General features: G+C 41.1%; 1 protein-coding gene across 6 annotated transcripts in view; it reads right to left on the bottom strand.

Annotated features, from left to right (window-relative positions):
- Nucleotides 1–20,938, bottom strand: part of usp47 (ubiquitin specific peptidase 47) — a 148,627-nt gene that overhangs the window by 71,440 nt on the left and 56,249 nt on the right. For all 6 annotated transcript variants that reach the window (XM_069903596.1, XM_069903617.1, XM_069903590.1 and 3 more), the window contains 6 exons: nucleotides 13,386–13,482; nucleotides 11,478–11,623; nucleotides 11,302–11,381; nucleotides 8,393–8,542; nucleotides 5,774–5,869; nucleotides 5,542–5,694 (listed from right to left, as the gene is read on the bottom strand). In XM_069903596.1, coding sequence (XP_069759697.1) covers nucleotides 5,542–5,694; nucleotides 5,774–5,869; nucleotides 8,393–8,542; nucleotides 11,302–11,381; nucleotides 11,478–11,623; nucleotides 13,386–13,482 — 722 coding nt within the window. The remainder of the gene's footprint in view (nucleotides 1–5,541; nucleotides 5,695–5,773; nucleotides 5,870–8,392; nucleotides 8,543–11,301; nucleotides 11,382–11,477; nucleotides 11,624–13,385; nucleotides 13,483–20,938) is intronic.

Genomic DNA, 20,938 nt, shown 5'->3' on the forward strand with positions numbered 1-20,938 from the left:
GTGGCCCTCCTGTAAAAGGGGAAATAGTGACACCTGCCCAGGGTAACACTCGGTGGGTAGCTACTGAGGGACAGGATGGTTTAGTTTGTTTAAATACTGAACGCTTACGGCATCGTGAGTGACATATGTCAGGCTTCTTTGTTCCAGGTCCTCCATCTTGTGCTCCTGCTGATCTGGCTTAACCGCTGCTTTGATGCCAGCAATTGGATTTGTAATGTCGAGGACGTTTCCAGGGAGTTGCCCATGGGGGATACGGCCCAATGTATCCACTAATATATCTGATATTGTTAAGCATGTTTCAAAATCTGTTCATGAGTTTCAGTGTCTGGGTATTGTGGCCCACAAGGATAGTTTGAATCCTTTTTCATGGTTAGCTGGTACATTTGGGGGATTGGGCCACAATATTCTCTGTCGGTTGCTCGCATTATTGCTTATTTTTGTGCTTATTATAGTTTTAGTTTCTTTTTTTCGCTCCTTCTGTACTCAAATACTTGTTAGGTCTCGTAAGTGACAGGCTGCGACCAAGGGGTGGAATGTAATGGAGGATTTAGACCAGCTGATGCAAGGAGGGATGCAGTTGCATCAGAAGACATAATCCAATTTACACCATGAGGCCAAGAGATGCAGTTGTCTTTTGTTGGTCGCAGACTGTCAGGAGACCTTGAAGATAATTAAATCATTTGTTCAAAGAGATGAGATCTGAAGTAAACAACTTTTGGGTAATATAAGCCATGGTCCCACTGCTGAAGTTTGAGACTCTCCAAGAGGTGGCAACATCTCTCAGCAAGATAAAGAACTTCAAGATTTCAAACCAACGTCCCAGTCCGGGGAGGTGGAGAAGCTGCTACCGGCACCCAGACAACCTACTACAAGTGTGCAGTCGTCACCTCGCTTTGGCAGTTGGGACCAGTCCAGGCATTGATAAGTATAATTGGGAAGGGCTTGCATGTTGTAGTGTGAATTCAGCTTTAGATTGAGTAATAAAGACTTGTATAAACTGAACTGCTCTCGGTGTGTGTCTATTTTCTTTCGGTAGCTCGAACACTGTGACCAATCTAAAACGAACAAAGTGAGAGGTACAAGTTTACCCAAGACAGGAGGCCAGATAGTTTGATGCATTTAAAGCAGAGATTGGTAGGTATCTGAATAATCAAGGTACCAAAGGTTATGAGGAGAAAGCAAGGGAGTGGTGATGAGTGGGAGAATGGATCAGAGAATGGAATGGCAGACTCGATGGGCCAAATGGCCTACTTCTGCTCCTTTATCTTATGATCTAAATCATGAGATAGACAGTGAGGAGGAGAAGTGGTGCTGTGACCTGTGCAGGGAAGCTTTCACTGTTTGTCATCCACGAAGATCTGGCTTTAATTTCCCTATCATCCCCACTCATGCAAATTTACCGTGTGGAAGTGAGATAGCTCCTCCTTTAAAACTCCCATTATTCAATGAGAGTCTTTTAGCAGGCCAAATTCCGTCCCCTTCTCCCCTATTACAGTTATTTTCTCAAAGAGTGCATTTCAGTAGAATTAAGCTGGATCCTTAGGCAGATCCAAATAAGCACCTGTGCTGTTAATGTGCATCACAGCTACCAAAAGACAAGAGGCAGGTGATCCAACGCTGTTGCATTCTCCTCTCATTTACAATCCAGCTGGTTGCGGCTACACTGAAGGAGCACTGATGGAAGGAATAAAACAACCAGCATTCCAGATTATCACCATTTCCAATTGAAGGACATCAACTGAAGCATCAAGTCCTCCTCCACACTCCTGAACTACTGAGTGTCTCAGCAGCTGCTGCACTTTAGCCTGTTTATGCCTCAGATAATTTCCAGAGGGATGTAATCCAACCCAAGGTCAGCCAATGTCAATTGCTATTTGTCGTGAGAAACTTGGAGACTGCTTTGAGCTTGCAAATTTCCAGTGATGTGACTGAAAGTAGTTTAAAAAAACACCTATGGTATACTCCGGCGTATAGGATAACGCTCAAAACTTTAAAATGTTGCCTCAAAATCAGGGACAACTTATTCGTCAGGTTTAAAACCTGAACCTTGCCAGCAAAGTCTCAACACCTTTGCCATCTTCCATCTCCCCCTCCATAACCTATCCCCATCCCACCAGCTCTGACTCAAGTGCCCTGGTCAGACACAAAGTGCACTCGACCAGCTTCCTTGTGCTGATAAACCGACTCACCTCCACATAAGTGTCCTGGTCAGGCTTAATGCGCGCCTTCCGCATGCTGACAACCCGGCTCACCTCTGCCCAAGTGACGACAATGAAAAGAAAGGAAGCTTATAATTTTTTCCTGTCATTTTGCAGAAGAGGTGAAGAAACTCCAAAGACCATATTTAAATTCAGTCCTGTGCGCACATTAATGTGTATTGCCCACTCAACTGGGCAAACTTGCACATGTCCTGCTGGTTAACAAGTTCCTAATCATATCAGAGGTTTGAATCTGGAACTTTGGTTACTGATAGTTTGGTTTGGACTCTGTGTGGTTGCAGAGGCAAATCCACAGAAACACAGTGAGTTGGGTGGGGGGGGGGCTCTCTTTCGCTTTTCTTTCTCTGATTGTAAGAGGCGCTTCAGGCAGTTTCTGCTGATGGCGAATCTGTCTGCCTTACCACAGACAAAAGGCAATTTTGTGTAATATAACATTGTTTCTATTACATGACAATAAATTGAATCTTGAAGTCTCAACGCTCCCCGTGATATCTGTGAGAGATGAGTAAACCTGACATGAAAATATGAAAGATGGGGAAACTAGTACAGACACATGGAGTGATGGATTAAACCAGTATGAACAGGCTAAGCATGGAAATTAGGATGCAGGAAGCAGAGTCAGCCTATGTAAGATAAGAACCTTCTAGTCCTTTCGACAGGATCAGTGAGCCCACCGTATGAATAAGATAAGGAGAGGCAAGGAATAATAGAATGTAGGAAGTAGAGGTAATATGAATGAGATAAGGGTCTCCTAGCCCTAGACAGAAGTACCAAGTTCTACATATATAATTAGTAAGCCTTACACAGATTTATCAAGTTATGTATATTAAATTAGTAAACACTAGACAGGATTAGCGAACTCTGCATATGGAGAGACTGTAGCTCTGAGAGTCGGAAAGGTGTGAATGGGGCAAGGTTGTGAATAAGGACAATGAGGATAATGACATGAGAAGACACCGACAGGATACCCCCTGGTCCTCCAAGTTCACAGAAACAGCACGTAGGCAGGCAGGATTACCTAATGCCAAACCTCTCCAGCAGGCAGAAAAATGTAAGGGGGAGGGTATTCCTATACTGAAATTCACTGTATAAAAGTTGGGTGAGCCCCAGTGTATGTGTGTATTCCCATGGTAAGGGGAAGCACCCAACTTTGCATTGTTGTTTAATAAATGTTTGTTCTCAATTTTTGTCTCGAGCAATTTCTGTGAAGGTACATCTATTTCTAACATATCCATCTGCCCAGTCTGACTGCCGTTGGCTCCATACAGGCTTTAAATGGCCTGTTACAGGAGCTGATGATGGTTTATTTTAAAATATGCCAAGTCAAACTATCTCATTTTTATGTGGATGTATCTCCTCCTTGTGATAAATGCAACAATGGAGATGCTTAATTAATTCATATGTTTTGGACATGTTTTTCTGTTTTAAAGTTAACTTTAAGCCTAATCCTTTTACTGCCTTGTTTGGTATTGTTGGAGAGAGCAGCAGAACTCTAAGGGCATCTGATCTGCAGGTATTAGCTTTTATTTCTCTTATAGCTAGGCAGGCAGTGTTGTTCAGATGGAGGGACGTTACCCCAACTAATTGCACTCAATGGCTGCGCGATGTCATGTCATGTTTAAATTTAGATAAGATTCAATGCTCAATATCCAATTTGAATTTAAATTTTCAAACATTTTTGAATTATTCCCATAATCTTTGATTTGATAATGAATTGAGGGGTGTTGACGAATAAGGTATTTTATTACTTTGATAAAAAAATTATTTTTTCCTCTTTTTGCCAAACAACTTCTTTCTTGGTAGTGAGTTTAGATTTTTTTTTATATAATATTAGTATAATATAATCTGTTGTTTGAGAATGCGGGTACCTTGAATGTAATGCTATGATTTAAACCATGTTTTTTTTTCTTTTTTTGACTTTTAGCGTGTATCCTTCTGTTCTCTATTTTTCAGTGGAATTTCAATTTTAATGTCAATAAAAATATTGAAAAAGAAAGAAAATATGCAAATAAAATTAAAACCTTTTGGTATTAAAATATTCTGACAGCATCAATCCCCTGGTCAGTGGCAGACTTTTTTTTGGGGGGAGGGGTTGTCCTATACAAAGGGTAAAGCTCAAACCCTACATTTTAGGTGGAAAATCTGGGGGCCGTCCTATATGCCAGCATATACGGTTCATTATATAAAACAGTGAACAAAAATAATCCACATAAATGTCTACTTTGGTGCTAATGCTCCACTCAAATATCTCTACACTCCCACCATTTATCTCACACTATCAACAATTATTTCTATTCCTGACAGAAAATTCTGGAAATACTCAGGTAAGGCAAATATCTGGAAAAGGAAGTCATGTTTCAAGTCAAAGATCCTGTTCAGTCTGAAACCTCTTTCCACAGGTTCTGCTCAGCCTGTTGAGTGTTTCCAACCTTTGGCTCGGATTTCCTGTATCTACAGCATTTTGATTTCCCTTTTCCTTTCTACCTTATATTGATCTAACTTTTTATTCAATGAATCCATGCTGCTTGTTGCACAGAGCTAATATTTAGCAGCAAGCCTTACAAGGATTTCTTTCCATATTATATCCACTCAGTTTAGGTCAAGTCCTCCAAAATCTTTACTCACAAGGTTTTTCATGAAGCAATATATTTGCAGTTAATCCAATTGTTAACAGATGCAAAAGCAATGCAGGGCACATTCAGAATCAGAAAGAGATGCCAAACAGAGCACCCATTTTACCCTCATAGCATTCCCTTCAACCTCCTTAGATGTTACCAATCATCTACACACTCGGGACAATTTACAGCAGCCAATTAAACTCACACATCTTGGGGATTTGGGAAGAAATTCTCCAGTCACGTGGAACCTCCACAAAGATAGTAGCTGGTGTCAGGATTGAGCCCTGGCCTCTGTCAGTGAGGCAGTGACTCACTTAGCTTTCTTCAAAGCCTTCAGCTGGTGGAAAGGGTGACACATTAATTCAGTTCTTTTAATAATCTGAATGCTCAAAAGATTAGATCCAATTTATAATTTATAGAAATTCCACGTTATTTATTAAACATTTTGAACTGCAGAACCTGACTGCTGCTTTCCAACAAGAGTGCCCTTCAAAAATACCTCAAGGAGTAAAGTGCCCTCAGATATGATGAGGCTTTGATAAACGTTAAATAAATGTAACCCCTGTCCATTTTTACCACTTTTATTCGAACTTTCCTCCTACTTCTGCAACTTGCAGCTAAATCAAGATCTTCAAAAACTATTCTTCTCCCCCCCCACCCCACCCCCCAGCTATGAAGTGGCCCTTGAGCAGCATTGAGCGTACCTCCTCTTCCAAGTCTATGAAAGGACTCATGTCCAACTCTGCTGGAAATGTCATCCGATCATTCAGCTTTATTCTGTGCATCGTGGTGTAGTCAAAATCAAACCGCTTCAGTTGCAGGGTCAGCAAATATGGAAAATGAAGGAACTTCAGTCCCTACAAGGGAACACAAACATGTCAGATTTTGTGAAGTGTAAAAGCATTGACCAATTTTCAGCACCTGAAACCAGCTTACCTTGCGTGCATCACATTTCTTCTTGCAGCGTTCACAGAAATATTGATTAGGGCCATCCAAAGTCTCAGGCTGGACAAATGCTTGCAAAGCTTCTTCCTGGAGTATTGGAAAAGGCAAAATAAACACCTTAGCTCAGTAGCTATTTATTCAAATTCATTATCTGATTTACAAATACCGGTAGATGAAACAGCATTTCTACACATAGCAGTGTGTACACATTTCTCACATAGTGCATAATAATCTCAAACATAAAAATATAATACAAAATAAATATGCATAAATATCCTGGAATAATTTACTCATTTTCATGAATAAGAGGTGCAAGATTACAGGACACTATTCACCATTCTCAGAGCCTGCAGTAAGAAACTATTGCCCAAGCTGGCTGTCCTGATGAACGTGGCTCAATTTTAACATTTAAAAGGAATTTGGACAGGTACATGGATGGGAGAGGTATGGAGGCTTTGGACTGGGTGCATGTCAGTGGGACTAGGTGGAAAAATGGTTCGGCACAATTTAAAAGGGCCGAAGGAGCCTGTTTCTGTACTGTAATGTTCTCTGGTTCTATGCTCTTGCAAACATCTAAAGGTAAAGAATGGAAGGAATCAATAATTCTTTAAGCCCTATTTAAGCATCACTCCCAGCGAGTGTCATCAATAGAGGAAAGGGAGACCCCAGTGATCTTCTTAGCCTTTTGATGATCCTCTGTATTGACTTCGGATTCGATGCTTTGCAGCTTCTGCCTGACACAATGATGCAGCCAGACAGGACATTCTCAATCGTGCTCCTGTAAAATGTTGCCAAAATGGGTACTGGTCACTATGCCCTCCTCAAAGTCCTTTGGAAGTGTAGACACTGTTGCTCCTTCCCTGACTAATGAGGAGGCGTGGTGGGTCCAGGATACTTCATCCATAATATGCACACCAAGGTACTTTGTGCTCTCAACTCTCCCCACAATGAAACCATATATATGCAGATGTATTCCAATTACATTCTTTCAGTGATAATTTTGTATTTATAGGGTGAAGGGAAATAAAAAAAAATGTGCACAGCTTGTTTAAGAAGGCATCGCAATGCAAGCTATTCATTAACAGAGGAGGTTTAGATGTTAGGATTTGGTCTCTTCCAGCAATAGTAGCTCTCTCTGGAACAGGTGCCATCCTGTGTTGTGGACTGATTTTTTAACTTTTCTGACAAGGGATGTACTTTAGGGCCAGGGATATCCTGCAGAGTTTTGGTCACCTGGCTTTAGTTGAGATGGGGAATGTAATACGACCATCAGACAGGATTAAAGAAAATTCAAATAGATTTTTAATAGAATAATTAGTTCTAGTCACCTCATTACAGGAAAGATGTGGATGCTCTAGAGGGAAGGCAGAGAAGATTTACAAAGATGTTGCCTGATGAGGATGGGTGAAATGAACTTGGTCTTTTCTCCTTGGAGTGATGGAGGATTGAGAGGTGACCTGATAGATAATGAGTTGCATTGCTTGGGTGATGGCCAGAGGCTTTACCCAGGGCTGAAACAGCTAACATGAGGGAGCATAGTTTTAAGGTGCTTGGGAGCAAGTATAGGGGGAACGCAAGAGGTAAATTTTTCCACAGAGTGGTGGGTGCATGGAATGCTCTGCTGGCATCAGTGGAGGAGGCTAGTACAATAGGATCTTTTAAGAGACTGTTAGATAGGTAAATTGAACTGAGATAAATGTAGGGTTATTAGAGAAATTTATTTGAATGGCACAACACTGGGCCGAAGGGCCTGTTGTGTGCTGAAGATTTCTATGTTCTATGTATATCAGCTGACACTCTAGAAGCACATTGTGGGATAGACTGGATGTGGTGTGCTACAGGTATTTAACATTCATCCACAGCATGTAGTGGATGAAATTTGATCCTGACCAGATTATCACAGGATCTCTTTAAATAGCCTGATTACAAAATGTCAATTAGGCTTAATAAGCTATCACACAATTCCTGCTTATTTCAGTACTGGTTCTCGTCCCACAGCAAAAGAAAATGGACATGTTTGGCAGCTACTATGTTGCAGTGCGAAAGAAACACTACATTCTTTTAAATAGAGACACAGGAGGCTGCAGATGATGGATTATGGATACCTGCAGGCCAGGCATCATCTTTGGAGGGAAATGGACAGTCACCTTTTCTGTTTGAGACATTTCATCAGAACTGATAGAGTCGAGATTGCCAGTAGAGTTGAGGGACAGGGGTTGGCAATAGCCAGTATTCGTTGAGTTTGAGGGGTTGATTGGCAGAGAGAGTCAGATAGGGAGGGAAGGGTGGAGGTGACGTAGTGACATATCTATGTGGAGGTGCACACCAGAGTATTCTTCATTGCAATATGTAAACTATATTGCCCATCACATTACTGAACACATGAATTATACTCTAATCATGGACTGGTTTATAGTCATTGTAGCTTATTTTTACAATTGTTGGCAGAATAGTGGAATATAATTAACCTTTCTACTGCAAGTGTATAAAATTGGCACAAAATGCTTATTGGTAAATCTGGAAGCCACGTGTTTGCATTTGCAAATCCAAAACAAAATAATTTAATTGATGAATCTCCACCATCCAGGAACTTCCCTGATAAACACCTACCACGCTGTTAAACGCCAGGCTAGAACCATATGGTCTGATCACCAGTGGAATATCAAGGTATGTATCAATTCTCCAGCTCTCATAGCCGCACTCGAGACACTTGACGTAATCCTTCAACTTTCCTTGATACAGCTGGTTAATGAGGTCTGCCTAAAACAAGAGATAAAAAGATTTCTTCGAATGAACAAAATGCTGCTACAATTTCGGGAGAAGCAACACCATTTCTCACACATTCAGCATGATAACTAATTCCAACACACATCAGAGTATAGAACATGAATGTAAATGACACCTCTCCCTTTTGACCCAACGTTGAGTATTTATATCAAATACTGATCTTAAGACAGTCATGAGCTGTGACACAATGGTAACAGATGATGGGAAGCAAATCAGCTGGACACTTTCATCCAGAAAACAGCCTCAGCCCTAAGGTTAGGTACAAGGTCAAAATTTAAGAAATAGGAGAGGGTCACTTGGCCCATGAAGCTTGCCTTGTCATTCAAGATCATGGCTAATCTCAGCTCCACCTACCTGCCTTTTCCCCGTAACCCTTTGCAAAGTTATGTATAGACCCACAGAAACGGTCTCCCTCAGCCCTTCCAAGTCTGTGCTCAACCAATTTTTTTGCCTAGTCCTGCTGACCTGCACCCAATCCATAACCCTCCATACCTCTCCCATCTATGCACCTATCCAAATTTTTCTTAAATGTTAAAATTGAGCCCTCATTCACCATTTCAGCTGGCAGCTCATTCTACACTGCGTGAAGTTCCCCCTCATGTCCCCCCCGCAAAACTTTTCCCTTTTCACTCTTAACCCATGTCCTCTGATTTATATCTCACCTACCCTCACTGGAAAAAGCTTAGGTCATATGCATTAAATGGTAGGCTATTGAGATGTGCAGAGCAACAAAGGGATTTAGGAGTTATGGTAAATAGTACCCTCAAGGCTGATACTCAGGTAGATAGTGTGGTGAAGAAGGCATTTGGAATGTTGGCCTTCATAATTGAATTCAAGAGTAGGGAGGTGATGATGAAATTGTACAAGGCATTGGTGAGGCCAAATTTGGAGTACTGTGTACAGTTTTGGTCACCAAATTATAGGAAAGATATAAACAAAATAGAGAGAGTACAGAGAAGGTTCACGAGAATGTTGACAGGATTTCAAGGTTTGAGTTACAGGGAAAGGTTGTGCAGACTGGGGCCTTTTTCTCTGGAGCGTAGAAGATTGAGAGGGGACTTGATAGAGGTGTTTAAGATTTTAAAAGGGACAGACAGAGTAAATGTGGATAGGCTTTTTCAATTAAGAGTGGGGGAGATTCAAACTAGAGGGCATGGTTTAAGATTGAAGGGGGAAAATTATAAAGGGAACATGAGGGGAAATTTCTTTACGTAAAGGGTGGTAGGGGACGTGGAATGAGCTTCCGGCAGACGTAGTTGAGGCAGGATCATTGGTTGCATTTAAGGAAAGACTGGATAGTTACATGGAGAGGAGAGGACTGGAGGGGTATGGACCGGGTGCTGGTCAGTGGGACTCAGAGGGTGGGAATTTGTTACGGCATGGACTAGTAGGGCCGAACTGGCCTGTTCTGTGCTGTATATGGTTATATGGTTATTTAGATTTACTCATTCTATCCCCCTCATAATTTTATATACCACTATCAAATCTTACTTCCTTTTTCTACGTTTTAGGGAATAAAGTCCTAATCTGTTTAACCTTTCTCTGTAACTCAGTTCCTGTAGTCCGGGCAACATCCTAGTAAATTTTCTCTGCACTCCTTCAATCTTATTGATATCTTTCCTGTAGTTAGGTGACCAAAATGGCACACAATACTCCATATTTGGCCTCACCAATGTCTTTTACAACTTCACCATAACATCCCAATTCTGATAGTCAATACTTTGATTTATGAAGGTCAATGTGCCAAAAGCTCTCTTTACAGCCCTATCTACCTGTGACGCAATTTTCAAGGAATTGTGAATCTGTATACCCAGATCCCCCCATTCTTCCACTATCCTCAGTGCCCGACCATTTACTATGATCTTTATTTGTATTTAACGAGAGCGTCCATTCCTTCTTGGGGCAGAGAATTGATGATCCAGGCTCAAAGGGCTAAATGACCTTCTCCGCCAACTATTTTCTATGATGCCAACTTGGTTGGCAGCGACAAGTTAGACCAAAGAGCCCATTCCACCCAGTATGACTATGGTGAATATACCATCAAGGGTGAAGGAGAGTAATCTCATAAGGGCTGAAAATGTTTTCCCAAGAAAAGGCATAATGTTGTAAACAAATTTCTCAAGCCTGAAGATTTGGAGAATCAGCTAAAGACAACTAAAAGTTCTATAAAGTTGGAGGAAATAGATTAAGAATAAACTGTCAAAAAGTATAAAACAGATTGCCCAAACTTGTACAAGTATGTAGAGGGATAAAGACAGCATTACAAAAGCAAACATTGACCTCTTAAAAGTTGGGGCAATGAAATGAATAATAGGAGAATAAAAATGGAAGGTGAATTATGTATTTTACATCTATCCTTGCATTCAAATATATTAAAAGCTTGCAGAAATTGAAAAAAGAACTGAAAATACTGGAAACACAGCAAGTCAGGCAGCCACTGTGGAGAAATATCTGGATTCAATGTTAAAGCAGTATCAATCGTTTCAGGAAAAGGAAACTCTTAAATGGATTTAATTTCTTCAAGGGTGTAAATGAAATTAACATGAGGAAAACTCGTCAACATAGTACATTTGGATTCCGAAGAACCACATAACTGGTTCCAGTATAAGGTAATGGTAGACAAGGGTTCAAGGTACTGAAGGCAATACATTAAGATTGGTAGAGAATTGGAATCTGAAAGACAGGAGGCATGTACCACCATTTTCATCTTAACATGTAGATCTACAAGTTACCTGTTCAGTTTGCTTCCATTTTTGCTCAAGTGCATCAAACATGACTCTGCACAGCTCCTGAACATCATGCTGCTGCCAGGCTAGCAAGAGGAACATAATCATAGTTAGGGCATTGATAAAGCATATTAAGAGCAAAACAATATATTCTGCCATGCTGCTCAAAATGTACAGCTAACCTTCACTGCTATCCCAGCCAAAGCTCCGTGTCACATCAGTTGTTTCCACTGCTCTTTTTTTACTTGTTTGAAGCAAGATGAAGAGTCTTTGGAGCTGGTATGGGATGCTGGTCACGGGATCTTCCTCACATTCTTCAAACTCCCACCTGTGAACACATCCACATGAGCCCGAGGAAGCATTTAGAACACATCAGCTCCATGAAACTACTGCAGCAACCTTAGGAAATCATTAGGTCAGAAGCTGCAGAGCATAATTTGACAGATTATGAAAGAATGGCGAAGCAACACTGAGGGTTATTTATAAAAGTTACAAACTCATGACTGAATATATGCCAACCAGTAATATACAGTAAAATCCCCATTATCAAGAATTCAAGCAACTGGCAGTCTCAAGCAACCAGCAACAAAAAAAGTGGAAAATAAAGAGATACAAAAGTTTAAAACTGGCATCCACCTCCCGGTCAGTTCGTCAATCAAGCAACATTCAATTTCAAGCAACTGGAAAATTCATTTAGCTGGCATCTAACAATTCACAAGGGTGCCAGATATTGGGGGGTTTTACTGTAGTGTCTTAATTGACTGATCAAAATGTTATGAAAGATTTTTTAAATCACACTCAAGTCAGCATGAACACCTTCAGGTTGGGCAATGTGGTAATGGTGAAATATCTTGGCATGATGTTTTGCAGAGAGACTTGGGAGCGTGCGTGCATGAATTGCAAACAATTTGCAGGGACAGAAGGAAATTTGTCGGCCTTCATTGCCTTAGGTATTACATTTAAGAGCAGGGAGGTTCTGCTACAACTGCATATGGTACTGAAGAGGCTGCACCTGGAATTCTGCATGCAGTTCTGGTCTCTGTACTTGAGAAAGAAAATAGTGGGTTTGGAGGCATGAAGAGAAGGTTCACCAGGTTGATTCAAGAAATTAGAGGTTAGCTTATGAAGACAACCATGTCTCCTGCAACCATATTCATTGGAATTTTGATGGATAAGGGAGCAAAATCTTACAAATACATAAAATTATGAGAGGAAAATACAAGAGTCACAGGGTAGTTCTTTTCACTGGTATGTGAGTTGAGAACAAGGGCCATAGATTGAGGGGAGTAGGTTTAGGACAGAGATGAGGAGGAACTGCTTCTCCCAAAGAGCGACGAACCTGTGGAATTCTCTGCACAAAGAAGCATCAGAAGCTGCCTCGTCAAATTTATTTTAGAGACATAGCATTTGAATAGTAGGGGAACTGAGAGTCATGAGGAATAAGCTGTTGTGCCGAGTCCACAGCCAGATCAGGCATGATCTTATTAAATGGTGGAATGGGCTTGATGGCCCAAATAGCCGACTCCTGCTTCTACTTATTAACGTCTATAGTCAATACTATAATTTCACACTCTCACCAGGTAGCAAAAAGTCGGAAAACAAGCGTCTCTTTTGTTAATTTCCTTGTGCTCTCGAGCAAATGCTCAAGTTAAAAGGAGGATATCTAAACTGCAGACAAGATGCTCCCACTAACCTCCCCAAATCCAATAAATGTGGCACAGACTCCAAATTAACTCTGTTCTATTGCCATTTGTGAACTTTGTGGAACTGGAGGTCTTGAAAGAATGTGTTCTCGACTCTAAATCCCAAATATGATAAATTATAACTGATACTACCCTTGTGACAAGTGATGCAGAGACCAATTTAGAGATATTGCCTGGGGTTCCTGAGGATCTGTGGCATGTGCCCAAGGGACTGCATTCATGAAAGATCAAACACTCCAATCCAGAGAATGAACAAGAGCATATTTATCCCAAGTTGAATTACAAATGGAAGGTTTAATTTTTATAGCAAAACAGCACTCCCTCATTTCAACCCATCTGATCATTTTTTCTTTTGTGAAATGCTAAAATAATCAAATTGGTCATTACCTGTACAGTGCATTCCTGAACTCAGGAGTCATAAAGAGTGTTTGCAGCAAGCTGTTCAGATAGCAGGTCATAGCTTGATTCACTAATCCTACATATCCTGCAGGAATCAGAAATACAGTCACACCAGAAATATCAATTTCATGATTTTAAGTATACATTCCAATTTGTGGATGGGACATCGACATTAATAAGACAAACATCAGCAGCTTGCTCATTTGACTCAAGTTCCAACAATAAAGATGCCTCTTTCTGAAGCAGAGTTATTTGTCATTAAAACATCGCCACTTATGGAAACTTGCTTTTGCAAATGGCTGAATGCCTTTTACAGTACACTAGTGATTATACTTCAAAATATCTTAACTGATCACTCAGCAATTGTAAAAGGTACAATTGAAATGCACATCTTCAATTCTTCATTGGGAATTGTGGTTTCTTTACAAACAAAATTTTGCACAGATGCTTTTCAATGGTGCTCTCTATAATTTGAACAAATTTACACCCCAAATAGCAAAACAAAGGAGTTGATCACTGACTTCAAGAAACAGAATCAAAATTTATTGTCATGAACAAGTCACAAAATTCGGCATTTCGCAGAAGCATTATAGTGCAAACATTCATATTATAACCATCTTATAACAATAAATATAAATAATACTGCACAAAAAGATAAACAGGGTCTTTGGTTCATTCAAGAATCTGATGGCAGCGGGGAAGAAGCTGTCCTTGTGACGCTGGGTGCTCTTCTTCAGGCTCCTGTACCTTTTTTCCTGATGGTAGCAGAGTGAAGAGGGCATGGCCTGGGTGGTGGGGGTCTTAGAGGACAGAGGCTGCTTTGGAGTGAAGGCTGGTGCCTATGATGTCGCAGGTCGAGTTAACAATCCTCTGGAGTTTTTTTTTCTTGCCCTGAGAGTTGACTACTCCATACCAGACAGTGATACAACCAGTCAAAATGCTCGCAACGGTACACCTGTATAAGTTTGAGAGTCTTCAATGACATACCAAATCTCATCAAACACCTCACAAGGTATAGCCACTGGTGAGGCTTCTTCATGATTACATCAGCATGGAGGCTCCAGGACAGATTCTCAGATGTTGACAAGTAGGAATTTGAAGTTCTTGACCCTCTGCACTACGGAGCCCTCGATGAGGACTGGGTCGTGTTCCCCTGACTTCCTCCTGAAGTCCACAATCATCTCCTTGGTTTTGCTAACATTGAGCACAAGTTTGTTGGTCTGGCAACACTCAATGAGCTGATTTATCTCCCTCCTGTCAGCTTCCTCATTGCCATTTGTGATTCTGACGACAATTGTGGTGTCATTGGCAAACTTGAAGATAGCATTAGAATTGTACCTGGCCACAAAATGAGTAGAGAAGTGGATTAAGCACGCATCCTTGGGATGTGCCTGTGTTGATGATCAGTGAAGAGGAGATGCTGTTTCCAATTTGTACTGACTATAGACTTCCGATGACCAAGTGGGGGAGGGGGGGTACAGAGGCCCAGTTTGTAGCTTCTTGACCAGCACTGAGGGAACAATGGTATTGAAGGCCAAGCTGTGTTCAATGAAGAGCAGCCGTATGTATGAGTTGCTGTTTTTGAGGTGATCCAGGGCTGAGTGGAGAGTCAGTGATATTGCATCTGCTGTGGAGCATTTGTGATGATGGGGGAATTGCAGTGGGTCCAGATCTTTGCCTCTCAAAGCATTTTATCACAGTAGAAGTTAGTGCTACTGGGTGATAGTCGGTAAGGCAGCTCACTCTGCTCTTCTTGGACACCAGGATGATTGATGCCCTTTTGAAGCATATGGGAACCTCTGACTGCAGCAATGAGAGGTTGAAAATGTCCATGAAAACTCCAGCTAATTGGTTGGTGCAGATTTTCAGTACCCTGCCATGGATGCCGTCAGGCCTGATGCCTTGAAAGGGTTCACCCTCTTGAATGATGTTCTGATGTCGTCCTCAGACAGATATCACAGGTCCTCAGCCTATTTTTAAAAATATTTTATTTTTCATTTTCCATCAATAAAAAAAGAAACATCACACATTTCTTCAATAGATACAAATATCCACCAACTAATTACAAACATGTGACGTTTCTTTTCCCCTCCCCTCCCCTCACCCATAAAGAAAAACCCCTGAAAGGAAAAATTTAAACCAACCACCAGTCCGACCCTATGTGATCACACCGGCCACAACATCAAAAAAAATTAGATGCGGCATCAGAACTTCCAATGGACATCCGGAGCAGTGGAGTCACTCCCTTTTTTTTTTATTACTCCACCTATTAGTATTTTTCCCAGGGGTGCAGCTACAATTGCGCTCCCATGTGCAACAAATATGTTGCCATATTCTGACCAGGGTCCTGTGCCAGTTTCTAAGTTATACATGATTTTATTTTCCATGGGAATACAGCTATGCATCTCTGTTGTCCACTAACATAAGAAGTTGGGGGCAAGGGGGGGTGCGGGGGTCAGCCTTCCAGGTAATCACTTATACATTTTTTTGCTATGGACAAAGCAACTAATAAAAGTTGAATTTGGAACTTAGATAGCTTATAGCTTTTGTCCAATGATACAATGTTATCTTGGTTAGTATATTAGCTAAATCCTGACAAAATGGGCCCACCTTTACACAGTAAAGTTGCGTGGACAAATGTTCCTAACTCCAGCCCACACCTAAAGCACATCCTCCTGGATCTTTTGCAGTGTGAGGTAGAGCTGATGCAAGAAGTTGAATTGAACTAATCTGTATCTAGAATTAATCACTGCTGAAACACTGTTTCTACACCAGTCCGACCAGCATCTCTCATTAATTGTGATGCCCAAGTCTGACTCCCATCTCTCCCTCGATCTGTGTTGCCCCTACTTGGGGCTCTCACCTTGGGAGGACAGAATACATTCACAAAATAAATTTAGGTGCAGTTGCCCCATCACAGCATCCCCTCTGCCTTGTTAAGTGCAGGCGGGGTCATTGTAGGACCCCACCTATCCCTTAGGAACAATCTTAACTAGAATAACAGTGAAAGGTACCTGTTAGCAGCTTGAAGGACATAAGCGGTCTCCTTTTGTAACAGTCCTCAACGTATCGGATTCCCTGCTGATGCCAGATCATCAAGATTTTATTGCCAAATTCATGGGCAACAATTCATTATGGGTCAGTGGCCCCTTTGACGATATTCCCACTTTCTCTCCAATACACTCATTGATCTCGTGCCAAATTTTAATTATATGCCTTAATATGGGCTTGTCCATTTTTTCCGCTATTAACTTGGTATCCTATTTGCATAGGAAATCCTTCACCGTCTTCCACCCCATTATGTGCAATCCCATTTGCACCCCAGTGGGTGGTTCCCCCTTTAAGAAATATTGTGGTAATGCAACAAGTAGAGATTGGAAGTAGTATTGGAGTCTCGGCATCACTTTCATTGTTACACAAGTGACCCTCCCCTTAAGGTGATGGGCAGGTCCCTCCATCTTATTAAATCACCTTCGGTCTTTTCCAGCATAGGGAAATAGTTAAGTTTGTACAAGTTCTTTAGATTACCGTTAATTTTGATTCCTAGGTATTTAACACCTTCTGTCTGCCATGTGAATTTACTATTTCTTTGGTATTCTTTACAGTCGAATTTATTCAGTGTCATGATCTTCCTTTAATCTATATTGACTTTGTAGCCCGATATCGTACCATAATCCTCCAGCATGGTTCATAGTCCTGACAGGACCATCAGATACAGCAACACGTCAGCTGCCATTAAATTTATTTTATGCTTGAGCTGGCCCACTCTGAATCTTTTTATCATTGGATCTTTCCTCATGGCCTCCTCCAATGCTTGGGTGAACAGTCCTGGAGACAAAGGACACCCGTGCCTGCTGGACGTAAGGGGAAATATCGATGACATTTGTCCATTTGTAATAATTTTTGCCCGAGGTTGTCATAAGTTAATAATCATTTCTCCTAGTCCAAATTTTTCCAACACTTTAAACAGAAATGGCCACTCTAGCCAATCAAAGGCCTTTTGTGTATCTAACAAGACTATTATACTTGGGTCTTGTTTTGATTGTGCCAAATGTAGTCTACTCAGGTTGTTAGGAGAGTGCCTCTTCTTAATGAAACCCACTTGATCAGGATTTATCAATTTTGGAAGGTAATGACCCAGCCTCTTGGCCAGTACCTTGGCTATTATTTTATAATCTGATTGAAATGGATCTACATGAAAATGGTTTTGCAGGTCCCTGTTCTTTTTTGGTATCACCGTAACAATAGCTGTTGAAAAAGATTCTGCGTCTCTGCTGCCTGATTCACTACATCTATTATCAAGGGCATTAATAGGTCTTGGAATTCATCCTCTCTCGGAAGCTTATTTGTTTGTAACGACTTTAAGGCCTGCTCTTTTTCCTCAATGGAAAAGATGGCATCTAATTCCTTCCGGTCCTCCTAGGCCAACTCAATCGCAGACAGGAACTCATCAACTTTATCCGAGTCCCTTGGTGCCTCAGCTTTATACAAATCCTCAAAAGTTTATCAATATCATTAATTTCTTTTGGGTTATATGTTATCAAGTCTGGACCTGATTGAAAAGCACTGATCATCTTTGAGATTTCCTCTGTTTTCAATTGTTATGTCAAAACTTTATTAGTTTTGGGTCCTCAGCCTTTGCAGGGATTCTATAGGCACTAGCCCTTAAGATGAAACCCCGCATTATAGCTGGCTCATGTTTGTAAACACAAAAAAGGCAAATTTACCTTTTATGCTGACAACCAAAAATGCAGATCACATGGTGCTTTTATGCAGGGTGAATTGCGAGCCGGCTTCCGAAACTGATGAAGAGGCATGGCGAGAAGTCCAGTAGCACCACCCACCACTGTGCATCAAACATACGTGTCAGGAAGGGATAGAAGCCTCTATTGAAATGGCACCTAAGAGCAGGTATGAGCACTAGTAGAGATCTGTGCAGTCTTAGGACCCAGGCAGATCTTCTGCACAACATAATCACCTTTTTTGACCATATGGGTTCTTTAAAATTTGCGCTCTTGGGTCGCAGGCTGACAGTGTCATCGCAACATCATCAGCCCTCTCCTTTGGAGCCGCATTCAGCGGCAATCCTTTTACAGAGGAGGTGGAGTAACTTCGCTCCTCCTCTGACACTACCTCACTAGGCGGAGGGAACAGGAAGCAAGTTGAACCAGCAATCCTCCTCTGGACCTTTTATGGAGATAAGTGAAGTGATTTAAAGGCGGAGGATATCAGTCTTAAAAAAAGTTTGGTTGTCCTTCTCAAAGCGGGAAATAGACCGAAAAGACTGAAATAGCAATAGTGTTGAGGTGGAGATCTTCAAGTTCTTGGGAGTAGTTAACACCAACAATCTGCCCTTGTCCAACTACAACGCTGTGACCCAGACAGGCACCAACACTATTTTCTCAAAAGCCTAAGAATATTCAGCACATGCCCGAGGTCTCTCACCAACTTTCACAGAAAGTATCACGTCCGGATGCATCACTGCTTAAGGCAGGAACTGCTCTGCCTAAGACAGGAAGACCATAAGACATACGAGAAGAAATAGGCTATTCTGTCAAAGTCTGCATGGCCTCCTCCCCATAACTTTGATGCCCTGCCACACAGGCCAACCTCCCCTCCATCTGAACCGCCTCCCACTGTCTCAGGAAAACTGTAACAGATTACAGGTCTCACCCCGTCACTCTCTCTTCTATCCACTTTCGTCGAGCAAAAGATATACAAGCTTGAAATCAAGAACCTCCAGATTCAAACCATTTCATTCCAGCCGCAATCAGACTTTTAAATGGACCCCTTATTGGTAAAAGACAATGTCCTTGCATTGTTTAACAGTACTTTTCTCTATCTCTACATCCTGCATCATTACTTTGACTTATTGTAAAACTATCTGCTGTACGCATGAATTGACTTGCCCAAACAGCACAAAGAACAAAGCTTTTCACTGTAACTTGGTACACAAAACAATCAATTAAACAATTAAAACAGCCCAAAACTACAAGACTATTTCAATGAAAACTGCTTGGTGAATACCAAGCAGTGGCAAAACTTTGATCAGTATTCTTTTCAAAGCATTCCACCATCATATATTGTGGCCAATTTAAACACAAACCTTCTGCATTTTAAGTAACTAAAGGGGTCAGACAAAATACTATTATTCTAGTTTCCCCTCCACTTATGTTGCAAGATTCTCATGTGAACAACCAACCAGTTGTTCTGCGTGGCCTTGATAATGAAGATGAGATTTATCAAGTTCAGGATTCTCTTTGCAGAAGCCAAGATAAGTCAACATGAGTGCTGGTGGGTGAACACAATCCAAGCTAAGGCAAGGGATCACCATCTTAAAGAGAAAAAAATATAGTGGTTTACTGGAAATGCATTAAATAGCCCTGTTCAGAGACAACAAAGCTGAGTTTCAATAGTATATAGGCAGTGAGGTAGGGATCAGGTGGTATTATTTTTTTTAAATAGGCAATTTTAGTGATAGGAAACTCTGCTTCAGTTAAACAGGCAGAGGTTCAATTGCCACGGACAGGGATGGAGTGAGAGGGGAACAAGGTTCCCTCTATATTTTGAGGGAGGAAATTTCTGCACTCCTTTAACTGAATCAAGGTCAAGAGGTGAAGCAGTGATCACAGTCAGCGGGCACTGGGAACACTTGCCATGTTTACAGTCGACAATGCTGGCACGCAGCAGGTAGATGGGAAATTGGAGGAGGCCCAAGGATAGGTCGTTAGGAACATCAGATGTAACAGCTTTGGAAAGAATGGAAATGGGTACATTTGATTACATCCAGCTACTGATGGCTTGATCAACCATCTTAACAAATTAAAGAGGACAAAGAGAATTAGATTTCTTCTGCTCCAATCACCAAGTCATTTGTCACTCTGAACAGAGATACTTGGTAGACAGGGAATGGGCAAACTTGTTTAAATCATATGGAATAAAACCCTTGCCACCACTAGATGATGCTCTTGCACTTTATAATGATAATTAAAAATAATAATAAGTTTTAAATTAAAAATAGTGACAGTCCACTCAAGCAGCCTTTACGGGCACTATTTTTATCTGTAAGGTCAGCTGCTTGGACCTTAACGTCCTTTGAGTGAAACAACAGAAATCCACATGATGCATCATCTTTAACAGCCAGGAAAGGTGTTAACCATGTCAATATTTAAACTAGAGTGAAATCATTTCAAATCAGTGAAGGGTTCCTTTACAAGATTTATGTGTTGCGCCACATTGGACGATGTGATAAATCTGTTAATTTTGTCCGAAGGTGCTTGCGGCAGAATAGATGAAGGGGTCCAGATGATGTGGCATATTAGTGGCCTTTTGAAAGTTGAAGAGGTGTCTGGTTACTAAATCAAAAGAACATGCAAGGTATTTAGAGTAACATGTTGGCTGGATTGAGGGTTCGTCAGCAGTCAAAAAAAGCGCAAGGATAAACAGGTCACTCTTCAGTTGAGTGGGGTGCTTCTAGGACACAGCTGTTCACAATCAAAATCAATTACTTGGATAAGTAGATCAAGTGTCCAAATTAATTA

This window comes from Narcine bancroftii, chromosome 1, assembly GCF_036971445.1.
Source record: "Narcine bancroftii isolate sNarBan1 chromosome 1, sNarBan1.hap1, whole genome shotgun sequence".
Classification (NCBI taxonomy): domain Eukaryota; kingdom Metazoa; phylum Chordata; class Chondrichthyes; order Torpediniformes; family Narcinidae; genus Narcine; species Narcine bancroftii.